Source organism: Pseudophryne corroboree, chromosome 4 (assembly GCF_028390025.1).
Source record: "Pseudophryne corroboree isolate aPseCor3 chromosome 4, aPseCor3.hap2, whole genome shotgun sequence".
NCBI lineage: Eukaryota > Metazoa > Chordata > Amphibia > Anura > Myobatrachidae > Pseudophryne > Pseudophryne corroboree.
In genome coordinates this window covers 527,168,035-527,192,292 of record NC_086447.1, presented here as the reverse complement: position 1 = coordinate 527,192,292, position 24,258 = coordinate 527,168,035, and the positions used below count along the sequence as shown (strand labels likewise).

The 24,258-nt window shown below is 44.4% G+C and overlaps 1 protein-coding gene across 1 annotated transcript in view; it reads right to left on the bottom strand.

Annotated features, from left to right (window-relative positions):
• The window catches only part of NKAIN2 (sodium/potassium transporting ATPase interacting 2), a 1,538,622-nt gene that overhangs the window by 14,366 nt on the left and 1,499,998 nt on the right, over positions 1-24,258 (bottom strand). The window contains exon 6 of the mRNA XM_063917263.1: positions 11,578-11,659. Coding sequence (XP_063773333.1) covers positions 11,578-11,659 — 82 coding nt within the window. The remainder of the gene's footprint in view (positions 1-11,577; positions 11,660-24,258) is intronic.

Below are 24,258 nucleotides of genomic sequence, written 5' to 3'. Positions count from 1 at the left end.
AAAAATAGGACTCACTGTTTGTACTCTAAAATTAGGTATCCTGCTTCAAAGCAGTTTACTGCTGACTCGATCAAACTTACTATCCAGCATGCTTACTCTATGGCAAGTTTGCCGGTTCCTAGATCTGTACATGCCCACTCTACTGGGTCGTGGGTTCTTTCTGGGCGGCTGACCGAGGTGTCTCAGCCTTACAGCTCTGCCAAGCAGCTACTTGATCTGGTTCGAACACGTTTGCTAAGTTCTACAAGTTTGATACTTTGGCCTCTGAGGACCTTCAGTTTGATCAATCGGTTCTGCAGGGACCTCAGCACTCTCCCACCCGGTTTGGGAGCTTTGATACATCCCCATGGTACTAATGAGGACCCCAGTATACTCTAGGATGTAAAAGAAAATAGGATTTTAATTACCTACCGGTAAATCCTTTTCTCGTAGTCTGTAGAGGATACTGGGCGCCTGCCCAGTGCTTCGTTCTACCTGCACTGTTACTTGGTTAAGTAATGTTGGTTCGGCCGTTGCTGTTCCTGTTTCAAGTTTGGATAGCTTGGCTTTCCTCTGTGCTGGTTTGGAATCTCACCACTATCCTTAACTATCCTTCTCTCAAATTATGTTCGTCTCCTCGGGCACAGTTTCTAGACTGAGTCTGGTGGGAGGGGCATAGAGGGAGGAGCCAGTGCACACTATTCATTTCTTAAAGTGCCCAAGGCTCCTAGTGGACCCATCTATACCCCATGGTACTAATGTGGACCCCAGTATCCTCTAAGGACTACGAGAAAATAATTTACCGGTAGGTAATTAAAATCCTATTTTCGTAGTCCATTTAGTGATGTGGAATTTTAAAACTGTAGTCTCCTGCCTCTCTGCATCCTTGTTCAAAGCAGTTATTTTGACAGAAGTACCTCAGACTGAGGCTTCCAAAGCCCCTAAATTGATTAAGTGTAAGGTCTTATCATTATGGTCCTGGAACTCTGGGACCACCTGAGATAACCAATCCAATCAACATCAGTCTTAACTAGAAAACTTTTGTCTGCTTGCCAGCTGTGATTGGGAGGTTGGAGGAGGGAAACTATCTCTAAAGATATCACTGAGTGGTATGACCAACAAACAGGAGAAACCTCTGAGGAACAGAGAGTGGGGATGGAAGAGTGGACTACTAGAAGCATAGCAATGATCGTAGAAACACTGTAAAGAGCCAAATATTGCAAGTATTTTAATACTGAAGGATATACAGTATGTCTCATGTTTTCAGGCGTGACAGAGACCAGAAGGTATATTTAGTAAATTTTTAGTCGATTTTGTCTTTAGGCCCATTTTCCTTTGTTTTTGCAAATCAGAGATTTACTAAAGTCAAAATCGATGTGAAATCAACGGAAAAAAAAATACTTTAGAACAAATTAGAACATCTGACCAACAATTGATACTTTTTCATAGACATCGAAAGAAAATGGAGATTTACTAATGGTTGGTTTCAGAATCAAGCAAAAACCGATTGCAAAAATGATCGAACTATAGCCTTTTAACTGACAGGTGTGTTTGACTTCTAAACCAGCTTCTGTTGGCTCAAACCTACCTCCCCCCATATAAGTTATATACTATGACCCTTTTTGTGGTGCTATCCCTTTATTACGATTAGGAGGGAAGGCATAAATGTATAGTTTGCGGGGGGTGGGGGAGGGTAGTGTACCTGGCCGGGACCCGCACTCCCCTGCAGCACAGAATGTAGAATGGAGAAGAGTGAGAGCAGCAGCTGCAGAGGAATCCCTGCTGTAAAAAAAGTCAGTGAATTGGCTCAGCATTTGTGTGTCTTTTGATCCAGGACATTGTATGTTTTGCCCTGTACACTCATGTTGAACACTACCCCAGACCATGGGCAGTGGCCACCCACATACCCTGGGGTCTAGTGACAGGCAAGACCGTCCAACACACAGAACATTTGTCCTAAGGGTTAATGCCCCAAACAAGAAGCAGCAAGAAATGAGCCTTATGGCAGTAGGTCTCCCAGGGGTATGCCAACCCCTCCAACTCAGTGACATTTTAGCTACACCAAGTCAATATAATGGGAAATGTGGGGAAAGCGAGTAACCATTTCCTATCCCACCAGTCAGCAGGGCCTACGCGAAGGAGGACTCTAAGGGCCTAATTCAGTCCTAATCGCAGCTGCAATTTTTTTCTGTAATGGGCAAAGGCATGTGCACTGCAGGTGGGGCAGATATAACATATGCAGAGAGAGTTAGATTTGGGTGGGGTGTGTTCAAACTGAAACTAAATTGCAATGTAAAATTAATCAGCCAGTATTTACCCTGCACAGAAATAATAAAACCCACCCAAATCTAACTCTCTCAGCACATGTTATATCTGCCCCCCCCCTCCCCGCAGTGCACATGGTTTTGCCCATTAGAGAAAGATTTTGCTGCTGCGATCAGGTCTGAATTAGGCCCTAATTACAGTAGGTAGCATGGCTGAGGTACAGGTCCTAGGAAGTCTCAGCTACAGTACAGTGTCCATATTACAGTGCCTGGGAAAACTGAGGGAATAGCACTATTTAGTGCGTTGATTCAGATATACAGTTCCAATTGCTTTGTGTAACGTAAACCAGTGGAGTACATTTCTTTCTTTCTTGTTGAGCTACTAAGACAGGACACCTGACCGCACTCAGGTGGGTATCACACTCTATCCTCCTATTGCATAGCAAGGATTATTTCACCACTACGTCGCCCAGGAATTCCTTTGTTGTTCACAGAACTAAGCCACACAGTCAAACGTGGGTTTTATATATATATGCATATATATCCCAATTCAATTCCACTTGACTACACCATTGGGATCTGTTGCTAAACCTGGGCCCAGGCAAGACCAGGACAATTTGGTAATAATGTTTGCATTCACGTAATGTTTATATGTTATTGGATAGAAGAGAATAGAAACATTTCATCAGTGCATTAAAATGTCTACTACCCCTGTGGTAGGTTGCACCTGGAAGCCTGACATAAGAGCTCCCAGGGTGCAATCTGCCTCAGGCACCCCAACGCTGCCGCATGTTGCCAGGTTGGTGATGTCAGCGGTGACACGGCGGAGGCGGCGCTTGGAGATCACATGATCTCCATGTGCCGCGCTTCCACACTTAGTGAACAGGAAACGGGTTGCAAGGACCCATCTCCCATTCACACCACACAGTGATGTTCAACCGTGCTCGCTACCCGAGTTGGAATACCAGGTCGCTTGACCTGGTATTTCAACCCTGGCACCTTTCAGACCGCACATGAACATGGGTTATGCATGTTCATGTGCCACTAACCCGTGTTCATAGCTGTCTAAAAGGGGTATTACTTTGGCGGGTTATCTAGTGTATTGAATATGCCTGTCGTTAATTCGAATTTGCATTCTAGTGTGACATTTATACATTGTTTTATCTGTGTACAATTGATTTACATTTCTAAGTATCTACATTGTAGGTAGTGTCCCTTCCTTTTTGTACTAGTACAATTAAGCGACCTACAGTTGAGGTCTTAAACCCGCATCATTGCAGACTCTGCCTGTATTCCTTTTACCTTTCTGAAGACCAACAAAGAATCTGCAGAGAGATTTGTCGTGATCACTGTCCTGAAGAATGAGAGCTTCTGAATTAACAAACGGTTAGTACGTTTACATACACACACCTGACCGCACTCAGCTAGGTGTCACACATTTCTTCTGACCCTGCTCTCTCTCCAGACATGCTGAAGGCTATCGTCTATGTCCTTGATCTCTGACGCAACCTTGTCCGTGTCTCTCATCTTGTGGCTCTTTCCCATACGCATTTTGGATCTCTCCTTCATCAGTGGACATTAGGAATCCTGTGTTTGCCCCTAAGAATCACATCAACTGTGTGACCATCAGACAATTTAGTAACCTTCATGGTGAATCTTGAAGCTGGGACCAGTGAATCTGTGTCTATTGGATGCAGACACTGGCTTTGGCATGCCCAGACAATATGTCCCACAAGCACCTGTTGTTTGGGAGGCTTCTTGTCGCGGCCCCCAAATACTAGCTGCATGTTATTCATGCTGCAATGTTTTGGTAACTGAAGAGCCCCAGCTTCTGCACATGTGCAGATCTAAAAATATTGGATATGTATGTAAAAATTGGGTTTATGCACATCTCTGAATTAGACCCTGGGGGAAATTTACTAAGATTCGTATTTTCCCGTTTCAGGTCAAAGTTCAATCACGAATGACATCGAAAGTGTAAAACTGCAACTTTTTGAATTTATTACGACTAATTTACTAAGCTGTCGTATTCGGGTTTTTCTTTTGTTCCGATGTCGATGTCATTGTGGTTTTTTTTCTATTTTTACGGCAGTGATTAGCAAAACACTGCCGACTTTTTTACAATGAATCTCGGCCGGATCTGTGTGATCCGTGCTGGGGTTTATTTTTTTTGTTTTTTTTAAATTAAACACTGCAAAATATTTTAAAAAAAAATGCGTGGGGTCCCCCCTCCTAAGCATAACCAGCCTCGGGCTCTTTGAGCCGATCCTGGTTGCAGAAATATGGGGAAAAAATTGACAGGGGTTCCCCCATATTTAAGCAACCAGCATCGGGCTCTGCGCCTGGTCCTGGTTCCAAAAATACGGGGGACAAAAAGAGTAGGGGTCCCCCGTATTTTTAAAACCAGCACCGGGCTCCACTAGCTGGACAGATAATGCCACAGCCGGGGGTCACTTTTATATAGTGCCCTGCGGCCGTGGCATCAAAAATCCAACTAGTCACCCCTGGCCGGGGTACCCTGGGGGAGTGGGGACCCCTTCAATCAAGGGGTCCCCCCCCCCCAGCCACCCAAGGGCCAGGGGTGAAGCCCGAGGCTGTCCCCCCCCATCCAATGGGCTGCGGATGGGGGGGCTGATAGCCTTTGTTGTCAAAGAAAAGATATTGTTTTTAGTAGCAGTACTACAAGTCCCAGCAAGCCTCCCCCGCATGCTGGTACTTGGAGAACCACAAGTACCAGCATGCGGCGGAAAAACGGGCCCGCTGGTACCTGTAGTACTACTACTAAAAAAATACCCAAAAAAACACAAGACACACACACCGTGAAAGTATAATTTTATTACATACATACACACATACATACATACTTACCTTATGTTCCCACGCAGGTCGGTCCTCTTCTCCAGTAGAATCCAAGGGGTACCTGTTGAAGAAATTATACTCACGAGATCCAGGGGTCCAGGGTCCTCGGGGAATCCAGGTGTAATCCACGTACTTGAAAAAAATAACAAAACGCTTACCCGAGCCACGCACTAAAAGGGGACCCATGTTTGCACATGGATCCCCTTTTCCCGACTGCCAGAAAACCCACTCTGACTTCTGTCTAAGTGGGTTTCCTCAGCCAATCAGGGAGCGCCACGTTGTAGCACTCTCCTGATCGGCTGTGTGCTCCTGTCCTAACTGACAGGCGGCACACGGCAGTGTTACAATGTAGCGCCTATGCGCTACATTGTAACCAATGCTGGGAACTTTCTGCTCAGCGGTGACGTCACTTTAGGTCAACCGCAGGGCAGAAAGTTCCCACCATTGGTTACAATGGAGCGCATAGGCGCTACATTGTAACACTGCCGTGTGCTGCCTGTCAGTCAGGACAGGAGCACACAGCCGATCAGGAGAGTGCTACAACGTGGCGCTCCCTGATTGGCTGAGGAAACCCACTTAGACATCAGTCAGAGTGGGTTTTCTGGCAGTCGGGAAAAGGGGATCCATGTGCAAACATGGGTCCCCTTTTAGTGCGTGGCTCGGGTGTCCGATTTGTTATTTTTTTCAAGTACGTGGATTACACCTGGATTCCCCGAGGACCCTGGACCCCTGGATCTCGTGAGTATAATTTCTTCAACAGGTACCCCTTGGATTCTACTGGAGAAGAGGACCGACCTGCGTGGGAACATAAGGTAAGTATGTATGTATGTGTGTATGTATGTAATAAAATTATACTTTCACGGTGTGTGTGTCTTGTGTTTTTTTGGGTATTTTTTTAGTAGTAGTACTACAGGTACCAGCGGGCCCGTTTTTCCGCCGCATGCTGGTACTTGTGGTTCTCCAAGTACCAGCATGCGGGGGAGGCTTGCTGGGACTTGTAGTACTGCTACTAAAAACAATATCTTTTCTTTTACAACAAAGGCTATCAGCCCCCCCATCCGCAGCCCATTGGATGGGGGGGGGGGGGACAGCCTCGGGCTTCACCCCTGGCCCTTGGGTGGCTGGGGGGGGGACCCCTTGATTGAAGGGGTCCCCACTCCCCCAGGGTACCCCGGCCAGGGGTGACTAGTTGGATTTTTGATGCCACGGCCGCAGGGCACTATATAAAAGTGACCCCCGGCTGTGGCATTATCTGTCCAGCTAGTGGAGCCCGGTGCTGGTTTTAAAAATACGGGGGACCCCTACTCTTTTTGTCCCCCGTATTTTTGGAACCAGGACCAGGCGCAGAGCCCGATGCTGGTTGCTTAAATATGGGGGAACCCCTGTCAATTTTTTCACCATATTTCTGCAACCAGGATCGGCTCAAAGAGCCCGAGGCTGGTTATGCTTAGGAGGGGGGACCCCACGCAATTTTTTTTTAAAAAATAAGCACTTTCCCACCCCTTCCCACTGATATACATGCACGGATCTCATGGATCCGTGCATGCCTATTCAATCACGAATAAAAAAAAAAGGTCTGGTTTTTTTTAGCACTTTTTTACGAGTTGTAATTTTTCACGGCAGTGTTTGTTTGTTTTTTGCTTTGCACTTCTTAGTAAATGACCGAGATTCATACTTAAACAGCCGCGTTTTGACCGATGGTGTATTCATTCGTAATTTTTTTGTTGGACTTCCAAAAAATTACGAATGCCCTCATCACTGCCGTGATTATTGCTTAGTAAATTACCGAGATGACACTTTGATGAAAAAACGGCATCTCGGTCAAAATCGGGACCTTAGTAAATTTACCCCCCTGAGTTACATTGGGACGTAGTTATGTAACCAGCGGTCAGGAGACCGCCAGTCACAATATCGTTGGCAACATCCTACCCCTCTAAATCCCGACAGTCGGCATGCCGACTAGCAGGTACTATTCCCACTCGTGTGTGTCCACGAGACCCATAGAGTGGGAATAGAATCTGTAGTGAGCAGGGCCGGCTTAACAATTGGGCGGATGGAGCTGCAGCTCCAGGCCCCCAATCAAAACTGGCCCACAGGATCCCTTTCAGTGCTGCTGGAAACAGGATTTTCTTTCCTGTTACAGCAGTCTGTCAGTGGCCACCTCTCCACCCACTCAAACGGCAACACCCCTCCTTCACTTTCCTGCCCGGGGTTGAAAAATGGTGGTGCAGCGGAAGGATTCACAAACCCTCCCTGTGCCACACAGTTTCAGCCTCTCCTTCGTGGCTGCGCCGTGACATCAGATCACATCCCGCCGGCACCATGTGATAGGATACAAGCACCGCCCCACCATCATGTGGAACTATTGCTGTTGCCGAGCTCAGCTCTGTGAAGGCGGCTTTCATGGCCTGAGCTACAGTACCTCTCTGCTGCTAGTGATCGGTGACAGGCTGCTGCTGCTACTGCTGTTCAGGGATGCGTTGTCAGTGTCCTGCAGTCACTCTGAAAAAGGCATGCACTGCCACTGACTGTTGCTGAACGTTTGCCTATGTAGAATTTGTGACTTGTGTATATATATATATATATATATATACATACGTATTTTTCCCCGGCTTGTATTGTTTTGCCAAATCTTTGCATATTATGTATGAGTGTGTGGATATATACATGTATATATATTAACAAGTCCAGCTCTCCCTGTATAGGTGTAACTTATCTACAGTAGCAGCTTCGTATAGTCCTCAAAGGTGTGGAACTCATGGAATACTCGTAGATAACTTCATGCTGTCAACAGCAAATAAGCATACACACATGCAGTGGGGGTTTCCGAGTACCTAGAGACCCCCGTGCCCACTGATATATTAGCGTCGCTGATCGTTATTAGCTTTTTTTAATTTGTTTTATTTGGGGAGCTCCGGCCGCTGTGTCTGCTTGAATGCAGTGCACATCTCCTCTCATACAGGGTGTCAGACGGAGCAGGGGGCACTGACAACCGGTGTGTGTGTTCACATGCTGAGTGGTGCCGCTGGGGTGTGTGTGTGGGGAGTGTGGGGGAGGGAGGGGGGTTTGGGCATGTCTTCACTCTGATTTGGGGAGCCATGCCATCTGCTGGTGTTGGTCCACTGTGCTTTATTAAGTCCAGAGTCAATGCAGCTATCTACCAGGACATTTTAGAGCACTTCATGCTTCCTTCAGCAGACAAGCTTTATGGAGATGCTGACTTTATTTTCCAGCAGGACTTGGCACCTGCCCACACTGCCAAAACTACCAAAACCTGGTTCAATAACCGTGGGATTACTGTGCTGGATTGGCCAGCAAACTCGCCTCACCTGAACCCCATAGAGAATCTATGGGGCATTGCCAAGAGAAAGATGAGAGACATGATACCGAACAATGCTAAAGAACTGAAGGCTGCTATTGAAGCATCCTGGTCTTTCATAACACCTCAGCAGTGCCACAGGCTGATAGAATCCATGCCACGCCGCATTGAGTCAGTACTTCATGCAACATGGGATCAAACCATGTACTGAGTACGTATGCATGATTGTACTCAGGGCTGTTTCTAGACAATTTGGCTCCCAGTGCGAGATTTGAAAATGCGCCCCCCCCCCTTGCTATAAAAAAAAAAAAAACTGCGTCCCCCTCCCCCCATATAGCTATAAAAAGAAAATGCATGCGCGCTCCCGACAAGAGTGTGTGGCCTGATTAAAATGGGTGTGGTCTCATTAAAGTGGGCATGGCCTCATCTGATATCATCACGCCCACCACAGGGGGAAAAAAATAAAAAGTCCCCATTTTACACATTATAGCAGGCAAGTGTCCCAATTTAAACACAGTGCGGCAGGCAGGCGTCTCCATTTTGCACAGCGCGGCAGGCAGGTGTCCCCATTTTACACAGTACGGCAGGCAGGTGCCCCCATTTTACACAGTACGCAGGCAGGTGTCCCCATTTTACACAATACGCAGGCAGGTGTCCCCATTTTACACAGTACGGCAGGCAGGTGCCCCCATTTTACACAGTACGCAGGCAGGTGCCCCCATTTTACACAGTACGCAGGCAGGTGCCCCCATTTTACACAGTACGCAGGCAGGTGCCCCCATTTTTCACAGTGCGGCAGGCAGGTGCCCCATTTTTCACAGTGCGGCAGGCAGGTGCCCCATTTTTCACAGTGCGGCAGGCAGGTGTCCCCATTTTACATAGTGCGGCAGACAGGTATCCCCATTTTACATAGTGCGGCAGGCAGGTGTCCCCATTTTACATAGTGCGGCAGACAAGTATCCCCATTTTATATAGTGCGGCAGACAGGTATCCCCATTTTATATAGTGCGGCAGGCAGGTATCCCCATTTTATATAGTGCGGCAGACAGGTATCCCCATTTTATATAGTGCGGCAGACAGGTATCCCCATTTTATATAGTGCGGCAGACAGGTATCCCCATTTTATATAGTGCGGCAGACAGGTATCCCCATTTTTCACAGTGCGGCATGCAGGTGTCAAGTGGGGGGGAAGGAAGAGGGAGAGAGATTATACTTACATGTTCCCGCTCTTCAGGTCCGGCCGCCTCACGTCCGCCGGCCGCCTCCTCCTCCTTCCACGCTTATCTTCTCTCCTCCCTCTTCCCGAGCGCTCCTGCTCGGGGGGCGGAGTTTCGCGGAATGACGCGTTTGCGTCGTGACGTCACGACGCAAACGCGTCATTCCGTGAAACTCCGCCCCCCGAGCAGGAGCGCTCGGGAAATGGGAGGAGAAAAGAAAAAGACCCACGAAGTGCCGCGGCGGGCGCCCCGTGCGGTTGCACGGCTCGCCCGCCGCTAGAAACGGCACTGATTATACTTTTCAGAGGGCCGACATTACTGTGTTTAAAATCCTTTTTTTATTGATTTTATGTAATATTCTAATTTTCTGAGATTTTTTTATTTGGGGTTTTCCTAAACTGTAAGCCACAATCATTAAAATTATAACAAATAAAGGCTTGAAATATCTCACTTTGCATGTAATGAGTCTATATAACATATTAGTTTCACCTTTTAAGTTGAATTACTGAAATAAATTAACTTTTGCATGATATTCTAATTTTCCGAGTTTCACTTGTATTGTCGCACATGCACAGTAGACACAAGGGAGTCTGTAGATAGAAGTAAAGTGATCATGGATGCGATCACTATACAGTATTTATGCCTTATTTCCAGGACAGGCTTCCATTAGAGCCCTTGTCCTGCGATTAAAATCGATACATCCGAGCAGAAGAAGAATCCTTATTGTCTTGATATACAGTATGGCAATAAGGATTTTTTGTTGGGAGCCAACTGCATATTTTAATAAATATGCTCCTATAGCTATTTATAAGGTAAGGGTTCTCTTTTATATATAGAGAGATTTCACATTCATTACACCAAGTAACACATATGCTCTTTAGTAGACGGGTTTCACATATACATTATCATTAATTGCCATTTTTCTTTCTTATCACATTATGGTCATGCTAACAAGAGGTTTGTTCATTTGTAGTGTCACGTTACAATATTAATATAAGCGAGGTGGGGGGATTAAGGTTTTTGAAAGTACCCTATGGCGCAGACCACAACCCCTGTGCAGACCACACCTCCACAACACTGGTCACAACCGCCATATCACTATTAAGATACCTGCGGCGCTGGTCACACCCCTTGCGACAGCATGTAATGGGCCCTTCATAAATTTCAGCTCAAGGCTCATGTGGACCGTAATCTGGCACTGGTACTGAGCGCAGCTTGCCACTGAGCCCGCAGCATGGTGAGCGCAGCGAGCACGCAAGGGGCTTGTTTGCGCTCACCCAACCCCGTCTGCATTCTGCTACCAGGATCCCGAGGTCGGTATGCTGACTGCCAGGATCCCAGCGCCGGTCACCCATACCTAACCCATTCCATTATATGCATTTTATATGTATCAGAGCTTTTATTGATTTTGCTAGAATCGTGTTCACTGGACATTAGTAATTTTCCTTGTTCAAAATTACAGTACAAGTGTATTCTACCCAATAGCATTGTTATATAGGAAGAAAAGGTTATAATCCAATTTCTTCTATTACATCCCAATATCCTTGTCTACTGATTGTGTGGAGAACATGACCTGCATTGATACGAGCAAGGTTTTTGTCTGTGGTTCAGGCACATAAGGTACAGCTGTAATGCAGGGAAAATATTAATGCGAGTCTAAACGAGACATTGAAAATAACTATGTAGAGATTTTTCATTTCCCGGTATAAGACAAGAAACCATTAGAGAATAGGGCTAGACTTAATTTTAAGCAGATCACATTTCCAAAAATCATTAAACTGAAAGTGAGGAGAGTAATATCTGGCTTAATATCGAGGAGTGTAGCCTGGGGTCAGAATAGAGGAAATGTGAATGTGCTTAATTTGTATTTTTTATCCTTCAGCAGAAATAGCCTTTTAATAAGTGTCACTCACAGCAAGCATGAAGATGAAATACTTACATATACATGGGCTGCAGCTGTAAGTGAGATGTCTTCTGAGGGCCCTGGTAGCCATAGGAGTCAAAGCCACCTATGAAATCAACTGCAAGAGAAGGGAAAAAAGTCATTATCCTTGTGACCTCGGGCAGAATGCGGCAATAAATCAGAAATGAACTTCCAGGCTTATATGACAGGCTACTAATAATCAGTAAGAGTAACTAATTATCTAAATGTTCGGAAATGAATAATGCTACAAAATGAGAAGGGATTCTGAAAGAGAAAAACTGTAAGAATGATAAATCATTATTAAACCTTCTCACCCTGCTTGATCATTGTTATCATCATTTGTATTTAAAGTATGAAAGGTTAACAGGGAAAGAGTAGAATGGAGTGACAAAAGAAAATAGGAGCATACACAGACAAACAACAAATAAGCACAAAGATTCAATAAAAAAAACAATACACTTGTGAAGCAATATAATGCGGCAAATAAATATCTCAAGTATGCTAGGATTTTATTACAAGCACAGCTCTTGTGACCAATAAAATCTATATACCCAGTGTCGGACTGGGACATGAAGGGCCCACCGGGGGAATGCCTACAAAGGGGGTGTGACCAACCCCCACAGAGGCTTGAAATACACAATAGACTTGTAGACTTGTGCAGTGTAATGCAGCATATCTACCATGTATAATACAAATGCACAGTCTGGAACCTAATTTGTAGAGGAAGGAGTGGGCACTCAGGCAGTGGGGCCCACCGGTGGTTTCCCCTGTACCCCTGTGGGCCAGTCCGACCCTGTATATACCAAGCAAGTCTAAGAACATATGGGGCTGTAACCAGCATAATATATTTCTATCCCTTTCCTTTTATCTCCACAGTGGGCATAATGCATGTTTCTACATACATGCCTACGCAGCTGCGATTTTTCAGGCTATGGTCTTGCTAATCATTGCAAGTGAAGCTGCCACCCAGAAATAAATCTAGGCACCCACTGGAGCCATTGCAAAGTACTGGGGAGCGATGCTAATTACCTTAGCCCAGGCTTGTTGGAGGGCCCCGGGTTAACCGCCTCCCTTTCCTCACATGTCAGCTTGCAGCAGCCCCTTGCTCTGTCCCCAGCAGCCAGCACACGCTGCTGCATGCTGGGCTGGATAGGTCGGGGGGCTGCTGCAGCTGAGCTACAGTCCTCCTCTGCCTGAAGGAGGGGGGTCAGGGGGATGCGCTCACAATGGATCTAAAAGGGGCATGACCACAGCCCCCACAATTAGGTCATTGCTCAAGCCAGGCCACACTCTCTACCCCCCTGCATACACATAGGCAGCATCAGCGCAGTAATAAGGAACATTGTCTCCCCCAAGTAAGTCTACGGTCGCGCACACTGGCCACAGCAGTAGAGATGCTGGCACCATGTTTCCCTACGTATATGATCACAGCCCAGAAAACTTTGCCGCCACACCTCGTTACCTCCCCCACATGGTCCCTACATGTCAATTGCTTTGTGTTTACATCCTCACTCCATTTGAACATCGATATTGCGTACAAACATGAATTAGGCCCAGTGTCCCTTACATGCTATGCAAAAGTATCAAGAGCACAACAATGATTTTTGGCGTTATTTTTATAAGATGAGTGGGACATCACTGCTCACAGATCAGTTGAGTATGGAACTTCTGAGTAATCCTATAGTCATGCAGGGCACAGGAATTAAGATGTTAGAGCCATTGCAGCTGCGTATGGGATCGCAGTTGCGGGTGGAAACATGCCCTTGCGTTTTTTGCTAACAGTCCCCATAACCACCCCTAAACAGTCCCTGACCTTCTCTCACTTTGCAAATAAATACTCTTGGCAACCACCGTTGCAAGACCAACGCGACACATGTGCAGTGCGGTTTGGACGCATGTGCAGTCGGTCGATAGTCACTGAACTGCGTAAAAATAATTTATTCCAACTCTGAATCAGGCCCTAAGATTGAACATCTGATTCTATGACCAGCTGACATCTGCATCGTGACATCAGCATCATGTGACATCTGCGTAAAGTACAGAGGTCAGAGAGACATTCTCCCTGCACTGTGTGGTTTTCCCCCTTCCTCTGCACCGATTCCTGACTTTCATTCATATTATCTGAGGCAAGTGATGTTTAAATGATCATATTACTAGGGTGATTTAGGGTATGTGTGGCAGTTAGGGGTACATAAGTGGCGCATGTTGGGGTATTTTGTGGCAAGTGTAGGGACTGAGTGCATTGTGTTTTTACTGTTTAATTTTGACTGAAATATGTACTGTATACATCCATTGGTGGATGTGTGGTGGATTCCCTTACTTTCCTATGTGTTTTGCATGATTAATTCATTAAATTACACTGCACTTGTTAACTTAAACTTCATAATACTATTACTATTACATTGTGTTCTTTATTTATTGAAAGTTTTTAAACAATTTTAAACAATTGGTGCATTACAGTTACACACAAAGCAGATATGCTTAACAACTGGTGACACAAACTTCTTCTCTTGCCCTGATAATAAATGGCCCTGGGTAAGGAAAATCCACCTGTGTGAGCTACTGTCAAGCTAACAAATAGCATATACAGTATACAATCAGCACACTATGGGCCTGCTTCTGAGTCAGCCGCAGCCATGTCTGCCTCTTTATGCTAATATAGTGGACGGTTTCTTCTAAAACTGAGACACCTGCTTGCAGCGTCTTACTCCTGTGGAAATCTATCTCGGCGCACCTTTGGCTGGTGCAGTTCCTCTGTCAGAGTATGGCATTCTGTTTCAGTGGTTGTGCATCAGATGCAGCTGCTATCAGCAACACGCCAGCATCTGCCTAGCCAACACCTGTTACTTCCCAAGAAGACTTGTGTAAGGAGGGCATTTTGATGCAGATATAAGAATTGTGGCATAGTGATGAGATTATAGATAGGCGCATATATTCTGATCATAAGTTCCCACTTTACAAGATGATTGGAGGTCCCCACAATATTCCCCCCGGTATGGGTGAAGTCAAAGTGGAATACATATGCATGGTTAGTACCTGTGCCAGCACAGAAATTGGGGATGCCCAAGCATCCACAGAACTGTGTGCTATGATTTTATGATAAAAATACAGATTGAACACTTGAAAGCAAGGCCATCCTAACCCATTATCTGTCTGTTGTAACCCTGTCTTGTTTGCTTAATGTTTTGTTCCCTTTTGCAAAGTGCAATGGAATATGTTGGTGCTATGTAAGTACTAATATAATTTATCAACACTTTGATTTTTAGTATTATTCAATCCCTTCCCCATCAGGTCAACATATCCTGAAACAAGTCTTCATCAGCTTTTTGTTCTTCATTTCATTAGCCCGAGAGGTCTATCTATCTGAAATACACTCAATCCACAATCACAACACATACTGTAGTTTACAGTAAGATGACACTGTGGGGGCTGATTCGAGCTGGACAGATCTCTTTGTACAGATATAAATAGTGAGTTCCAGCGTACAGTGCATAGGCAGAAGCCAATGTACACATTTTCATGTATCTCCATCTACTTCTAAGCCCAATAGCTCTTTGCCAGATCTCACTTTGCATGATCATACGGAACTGTTCTATCTTGAGTTCAATGAGAAGAGAAGCCTGTTTCACACAGATCTCTTGCCACTTGCAAGGGGCAGATGCAAGTACCGCTATTAGTTATGACAGTTTTTGCTGAAGTGGCTTCATGCTTGAAGACGCGTGGATCCTCGCATTAATCCTATGAAAACTTGCTTTAGCATACATAAATCAGCCTTCCGTGGCATTACACAAAATCATACAGTTTTGTGTACAACTCACAATGAAATGGGACACTTAAAATGTAGATGTTACTGTATATCAGGGGTGGGGAACCTCTGGCCCGCAGGCCGTATGAGGCCCGCAAAGCCACTTGATCCGGCCAGGCAAGGCTCACCTAACCGAGGGAGATGCTGGGCGCCCGCTGATATTATGTTACCAGCGGGCGCCCAACTCCTTCTCCTCAGCAGCAGCCGGAGGCAGGAGCTCACTCCTGAGCTCCGGCTTCCGGCTCTGGCAGTGTGCGTGTGCGGCGCTATTGGAGAGACGTCATAACGTCTCTCCCATAGTTCTGAGGAGCGAGGAGCCAGGCGGATGGCAGCAGTCCAGAAGCAGGAGCAGGGCTGGTGAGTATTGTGTTTTTTTTTTCTTTTTCTTTTAATGTGTGTGTGTGTGTGTGTAAGCGGCGCTACTAGGGGGCATATCTAATGGGGCATATTTAATGAGGCATAACTGACTGGGGGCATAACAACTGACTGGGGGCATATCTAATGGGGCATAACAACTGACTGGGGGTATATCTACTGGGGCATATATACAGGGGGCATAACTACTTGGGGCAGGCTAATTTTTAAGTTGATAATTTTTGTATGGCCCCCGAAGGATTTTATAAATATCCAAATGGCCCTTGGTAGAAAAAAGGTTCCCCATCCCTGCTGTATATAATACATCAAGAAAGGTTTGAAAAATTGTCACATGGCCTCAAAAGCAGCCCCCATAGTTTCTTCATTGCCATATATACCGAGCTCTGGAATGTGGAGAAGTGAAGATGGTTAAAAAGCAATAGCTATATTTTACATAGTGCTAGAATTGTATTCATGTATTCCTGTGGTTTGCTAGGATCATTTGTAAAAGGGTCCATAGTGTTAGTTTCACAATGCTCTCATCTATTTTTACAGCAGTTAGGAAGCAACTTCTTGTAGATAAGGCTTTAAGTGCTGTTGATTTTCTATACTCTGATGTGACTTCTTAGTACTTTATGGTTGAATTTACTTAAGAAGTGATGACAGATTCATTTTCTTTTCTACAATTGATTTTAAAACTGAAAGCCTTATAAATGGTGTAGTAAGTGAAATTATTTGTAGCAAGATGTTATTTTTCATGTTTACATTCAAATACAATAAAAAAACAATTGTAGCAGAATGAGATTAAAATGAAATATTATAATACACTTGTAGATGTAATAATCAGCATATCAAACAAATTCATTTATAGTCAGAACATTTTGAATATGCGTATACTTAAAGTGTGAAAAATATTAACTGACAGTCAGTCAAAGGATTAAATAATTTTGTTGTACATTATAGCAAAACAACTACTGTCCTTGAGTTTTTAAAATATATATGCTATTAATGTAATTACTGTATCAATAGTACATGAATCACTGTAATAAAGGTGCTCAAAGTTGTTATTAATACTTTAGGAGATACTGTAGCTCATAAACATAAAGTCACCTTTTTGCTGCATGAATGCTAATTCCTGTATATGTTCATATAGTGCTTTAGGGGGAGATGTACTAAGCAGTGAAAGGAGTGGAGCAGTGAGCCAATGGAAAAGTTGCCCATGGCAACCAATCAGCATTGATGTAACATTTATAATTTGCATACTATAAAAGTATACAAAGCAGCTGATTGGTTGCCATGGGCAACTTCTCCACTGGCTCACTTCTCCACTCTTTTCACTGCTTAGTACATCTCCCCCTAAAGTTACTTATTATTCGGGAACCTCTAACAGCCAATCGGGCTGTGGTTTCCAGGGCACTGTGAGAGTGACGTTGCAGGACGAGATCTGCACATACACAGCACGGCTTCTCCGCTTGTGCAGATCTCAGATCATCAGAGATGTGCGTTAACATTGAGCTAACCTACATTTCTGAATTTGGCTCTGAGTGCTCAATCAGCGCACAATTCAGAGTGACAAGAGAGCAGCTGCCAGCAAGACAGGTGGGAATGTGTGTGTTTAGAAAGCTCACTTCCGTCTCCTACTGGTTAACTTATGCATGTATTTTTATTATTGAATGTTTAAATTTTTCCTGACCACTTAGGCTGGGTACACACTTGCCGATGGCACATCACATGTGACATCATGCAAGATTCCCCTTGTAAACGATAGCACTCATACACACTGAACGATAGTGTTTGCTTCTCGTCTGTGATGGCAGGGACCCATATCCAGATGCATGCCATCTTGTACCATATCTTCAGATTTCAAGCTGAAAACTACAGATATTGTACACTGTTAATGGCCCGCGCATCGTTAGCGATATAGTGAACACACACTGGACAATGTGAACGATATATCGTCCGATCCGCCAGATCGAATGATATATTGTATGCACATCGCCAAGTGTGTACCCAGCCTTATATAATATATATGAGATAAATATGTTTGCTAAAGAAAATTTGTTTTTCAAACTCTTTCCCCTAAAGCCAGGGATAGATAATCCGATTTTTATATTAGGAGTATGTGGTTTTTAGGGGGATTTTGGCTCCTCTCTCTATATTATCGAACAGCAGCATTGAAATTCCTTTTTATGTTTTCGCTTGACCATCTTATATACAGTATGTAACTGAAATACAAGAAAATAAAAGGCTTCACTGATCCCACAACACAGGTGTCCAAGCCTCTGGTAGTGCACATACAGGTTCAGTCATATTGCTAGTAAGCAGAGCAAACTCCTATTGCAATTTAATGGACATTATACAAGAAATAGATTATTCAGAAAGAAATCTGTGGTAACCAGGAATTATCTGATTTATACAATACTAACAGTACTAACATTCAGCTAATTTGTGTTCAGACTTTTGATTTATTTGAATACACCACACACAGATTTAACTAAAGCAAAATATATCTTTATTCTAATTAAGTTTGTGTTCTTGGATCCTGTAAATTATCATAGATAAGCCAGAACCTAGATGAAAAGAAAAAACAAAAGAAAAACTCCATCATTAGAGTGTAATGTATTTCTCTCGGTCTCTATGTATTGTGTATTTGTCCAATATATCGCAGGTATTGCCCTGAAAACATCCCTTGCAGTAACCATTAACCATACCATAGGAGTGCTGGATTGTATGCCTCTTTTCATTATATTTGTGTGTTATAATACAACACAGCCTATGGGGAATTCTTTTAACATTAAACTTCATTAGTTGAGAAAGCAGCAATCCATATCCAATTTTCTTTCCATGTCAAGCTTGTTCATGTATAAATCCAGTTCTTTTGTTGGATACATTTGCAATTAATCCTATGAACAAAGCAAATGCAAATCTTGCGCTGTCAACCTCACCATTTCCAGCTGATTCTTTCCCTGACTTCCATCCATTACACTGAATAATGAACTAAAATTCCCACATCAAGTTCGACCTAATTTTCTTGTGATAATAGACACAGAAAAAGTCTCAAAAGCATCTGATGCCTCATGATAGTAACATCCTAATTTTATGTCTCCTCTAAATGTTTTGAGTAAGATTTAAACACCAATGCAAATTAACCTTAAAATAATTGCCAATACAAAAATGTCAGATTTTAAATTAATTACTTCCCATTTTAACAATCTTAATATTCCCCTGAGAGTCATTATATCTCTTTGTTTTCCTCAGGAACATGTGTCAAACAGCAATCCTTCATCTGTGATACCGATAGGCCAACTCTTATACAATCTGACTGCTATAGGATACAAAAAACACTGAAAATTCTTGGGAATAAAAGCGTTGATTTCCCAAAGGATAAAATAATTTACATTGCTTTGTGCTTGCTTTGCACTATAAACTACTAATTAATCTATTGTACTCTATGTGTTCTTTGTTCTGCTTCTGTCCTGTCAATACTTTAATTGTTCTCTGGCATTTAGATGAATGCATAGCAGATACATTTGGATCGCATTTCTTTGAGATGAAAGACAGGATTGAGTTTTTATCATTCAGAGTTGCAATTACATCATGCACCTCTAACCATGATCCACTTCAATAGTCTATCTTGCAGATGGGTGGGGTACGTACATTGTGAACTGATGCATCCTCTACATACTGAAGCTGGGATGATGCCAGATCATCTCACCAGAGTGAAGTACACCTATTCATTCTCTATAGTGAAAGTTAATTTACTAACCAGACCTATTCAACTGACGGCAAGCGGGCCGAATCCGGACCGTGACACAATATAAACTAGCCCACTAATGCTTCCTCCACAGCAAAGATGACTTGATCATATCAGAAAACATTTTTATTTTGACCTACGGTACTGTAAGTTGAATTTTTTTGTTTTTCCTCCACTTTTTATTGTTTGCACACTGCCTATGTGTGAGTGAACAAGACTGACCTAATGATGTCATAATAACTTGTCACCAACATCAATAGAGACATCATTCACGCAGGAAATCAAGCTGTGTGAAAGGTTGAGGGAGAAGCACAAAGTTACTAATGCCGAGTGGAGCACAACATGTATAAAGCTATACATTACCTGTTGGTTGCTAGTGGAATTAACTGCTATCCCAATAGGTGGTAAAAATGCCTTATGGGCTCTATGTAATGGAAACAAGGTAGAAAGACACCTGTCCAATACACAGTGGTGAAAAAGGATAATTTATTACTTCTATCGAAATCTTTATTGAGCATATGAACCAGGGACGTGCGGTGAGCTAAATAGCTCAGGAGGCCCTGACTAGCACCAGAGCCAGATTTACACACAAAAACTTTCGTATGACAGGAAAGGCTCTGCCTCATCTGCCTCACCCCTCCGCACGTCACTGTTATGAACTCATCTTACCACCCATGTGAGGTAATTGAATATGTGGTAGGATGAAGGGGGCAGCTATGCCTGCTATTAGGGTCACTGTATAATGAGCGAATGTTACATAAAACTCTTGTTTATTACCATTTAAAGTCATACAAATACATTTTCTTCCACCTTTTTGTTTTTATCTTTCTTCTTCCATGTTGGCCAACCCGTGGTTAGGACTCAATGTACAGTGTCTCCTATATTGACTTTGTTCTGAACTGATTTTTGAGGATGCAAAAGAAATGGCAGTCAAAGACCGGAATAATTTACACAATAAACTCTGTATCTGCCCAGTGGAAAAAATAATATTACTGAGGAATAAGGTGTTTCTTACTAAAACATCATAAGGAGATGAACAAGCTTCTTACATGAACCATGGACCTCAGTTCAGAGACGGATGTAAATGAAAGTTGTGGCTTTTTCCTTGCAATGTGCTCTTTTTCTATATTGTACATTTCTTTCTGGTGCGCATCTTTTTACCTGGCTATTCACTTGCAGTTTGTAATTATGACTCCCTGCTCCAAGCGGGCGAAACAGGGACTGACACATACTGTACTGTATGTGCAGCCAAAATACAGTAAGGAAGCGTCAACATGAAATGCATCCCAAGATGGCATACCACCAGGCATACATGTCTGGTCTGGAAGACTTGAGGGTACTCGACCCCTGGATCAAATTGCAAGCTAAGAATGCAAATTTAGCAACTACCGTATAACTGCTGCGGCTGCAATATAATAGCAGGGCCACTCTGTACTGAACACTCATTTTTTTAAAATAAGGTTTACCCCCAGGGAAATCTAGCGTAAGTAGTCTAGCTAGATGATCCAGGGTAGTGTCTAGCGCTATTTTCATGTAACCAATCATTCCACTTATCATCATGCCCCTCTCCCTTCTGTACCCCACAACATTATATACCCCATCCACTCCATACCTCCCAATCTTGTAAAAATGTAAGTCTGGCTTTATGCGTGCACCAAATGTGTGGCGCATAAAAAAAGGAGCATGGCCATTGGTTCCACCAGGCGACACCCTTTGGTGTGACATGTTAGAGGCGTGACCATGTGTTATGCCACAGATTTTTAGCCAGCTGATGGGCTGTCGTTATGGTTAAGTCTATTTTCCCTTCATTGAAAGGACCTGGATGTGACAGCAGCTGAGGGCGAAAGATGTCTTTTGCCCTTACAGCATGTTTATGTTTTCTCCAATCTCTGTTCGTTGCTGGATATTTTGCTTTATTGATGCTGCATTGTACCCTCGCGGGCTTGCTTCATGCCCGGTTTCTAGCTTCGGTCGCCACAGGTTACTAGTCCAATAGTTGGTGACGTTGACCCAGTGCATTATTGGAAAGGTCCTCTTCATAAAGGGAATCTAGATGCTATCCTGTTATCCTCCTCCCTGCACTGAATAAATGCTGGTCACATGCAAGAGGTTTCATTCACCACCCTTGCTCTGAAGCTAAAGCAGTAGTGCAGTTCTACCCGACCGTCCGCAAGATTCTGTGGCCTGGGAGACAGTTTTCCAAAAAGCGGGACTGTCCCACTAAAATCTGGATGATTCAGAGGTATGCAACCCACTTCCATCTGACTGTATTATGCTAAACAATAGTATGCTTAATTCACATTATGCAAATAAAACTGGATGGTGTATTTTATCTTGGGCACACCTTGGACTCTATGGGCGGGATTCAAATCTTTTATTGCCCCCGATCTCCTATCTAAAGTGACATGAGATCGCAGGGCGATATTATATGGCCCCCTGTTATTGCGCTGATCGCGCCCATAAGAGACAGGTTTAGCCGCGTAAAGCAGCTAAACCCGACTAAAGTCATGGGCGCGATCGCAATAGTCCTGTTTGGGCATCCAAACGGGCCACTTTTCGTGCATTTCAGCTCACCATCCCAGGGGGTGGCGAGCTGAAATGCCGATATCGCGCCCTTCGGCAGTAACATTTGAATTCTGCCAGTGGGCACGATGGGGGCAGGAGGGGAGCTGCCAGTTTTGAATCCCGCCCTATATGCGAATGACTATGTGTTTTGTTTGAGGTGCTTTTAACATGCAAATTGGTGGATTATTATCTACACTTTCTGCGCACGTATTGTAAGGTGTTTGAGATGTGTGCAGTGTTTTTGCCCAGCGAATCAACTAACCTGTCTAGACTATACCAAGAAAATGTAAACAACTGACCTGGGTATTTTGTCTGTATAAAGTGTGTAATCGCCTCACATGCCTAGTGGGAAATCCACCACTGGGTGTAATGTGTAATGATAGTTTACTGTTCACCACAAATGGGTGAGGCAGGTATTGTTTCTACTCCCATCCTAGTAGTGTGTAGACTATCATTTGTAATTATAAAATATGTGATTATGACAGCTGTCTTTTTGGAAAAAGTGATGAGGTAGAAGTGCTCTATATGATCAGGCATGAACTTCTGTCAAAAAACTGAACTGTTTTCTGTTGAACAAAAAATAACCCAAATGATCATACAAGACAGGGCCGTAACTACATGTGTGCGAAGTGTGCTTTGCACACAGCGCACTTTAGCTGAGAGCGCATCCTGCGCTCTGACCCCCGAATGGCCACCCTACACCTGCAGCAGCGCTGTCCGCTGCTAGCAACGCAAGTGGTGGATTTTTTTTTTAGAATAAATCAAAGCCGCCCCCTCGTACCCGTCACCAAGACAGCCTCCTACTGTCGTGTGGCACCTTGAGCTCCGCCTCCCACAAAGATCCCTGGCCAATGACGGTGGGGGTGAGTGGGCTAATGACTGACCCATGTCAGGCTGCGGCATGGACTTGACGTGTGTCCAGGAATCGGAACAGAGGAGGAGGACAGAAGAGGCTTCAGCAAAGAGTAGGTAGCGGTCTCTTCATGCCCACATCCTCCCCCTGCGATCAACCCCCTCCAGAGCAGCCGCGTCTAGCCATCTACAGTATCATACATAATGGGGGTAATTCCAAGTTGATTGCAGCAGGAATTTTGTTAGCAGTTGGGCAAAACCATGTGCACTGCAGGGGGGACAGATATAACATGTGCAGAGAGAGTTAGATTTGGGTGTGGTATGTTCAATCTGCAATCTAAATTGCAGTGTAAAAATAAAGCAGTCAGTATATTTACCCTGCACAGAAACAAAATAACCCACCCAAATCTTACTCTCTCTACACGTTATATCTGCCTCCCCTGCAGTGCACATGGTTTTGCCCAACTGCTAACAAACTTCCTGCTGCGATCAACTTGGAATTACCCCCAATGTACGGTAATGTATGTAGCAGTGCGCTCAGCTCAGTCCCTGCTCAGCACACCAATACATACATTACCGTACAGTCTCCGCTCCCTCCCGGCTCAGTCATCCACCTCCGGCCGCCGGCAGCGCTGCGGCTATGTGCCCGCATTCTCCGCCCCCTCCCGCCTCACTCATCCACTCCTGGCCACATCCATTACAGCAGGTAGCGCTGCGGCTGTATGTCTCCGGCTGCAAGTTGAGATCTGCAGCACTCCCTCCTTCCCAGGCAGCTTGGCCCCGCCACCTACTCCCTCTCTTCCACAGCTGGATGACTAGGTTCCGTGGTCCCTCATTGACAAGCAGGGCTCCCTGCAAGGTAAAAACAAACAAGCACATACACTCTGTCTCTCCCCCTCTCTCTCCCACCCCCCTCTTTTTGTCTCCTTCCCACTACTTACTTTCTTTCTCCCAACCATATCACTCTCTCGCGCGACTCTACCTGCCGTAATGTGTAAAAAGTTGCTGTACTGTGTAAATAGGGAACGCTGTCTGCCGTAATGTGTAAAAAGGGGACGCTGTCTACCGTAATGTGTAAAAAGGGGATGCTGTCTGCCGTAATGTGTAAAAAGGGGGACGCTATCTGCCGTACTGTGTAAAAAGGGGATGCTGTCTGCTGTAATGTGTAAAAAGGGGATGCTGTCTGCCGTACTGTGTAAAAAGGGGACGCTGTCTGCCGTAATGTGTAAAAAGGGGACGCTGTCTGCCGTAATGTGTAAAAAGGGACGCTGTCTGCCGTAATGTGTAAAAAAGGGGATGCTGCTGTCATAATGTGTAAAAAGGGGACGCTGTCCGCCGTAATGTGTAACAAGGAGGCGCTGTCTGC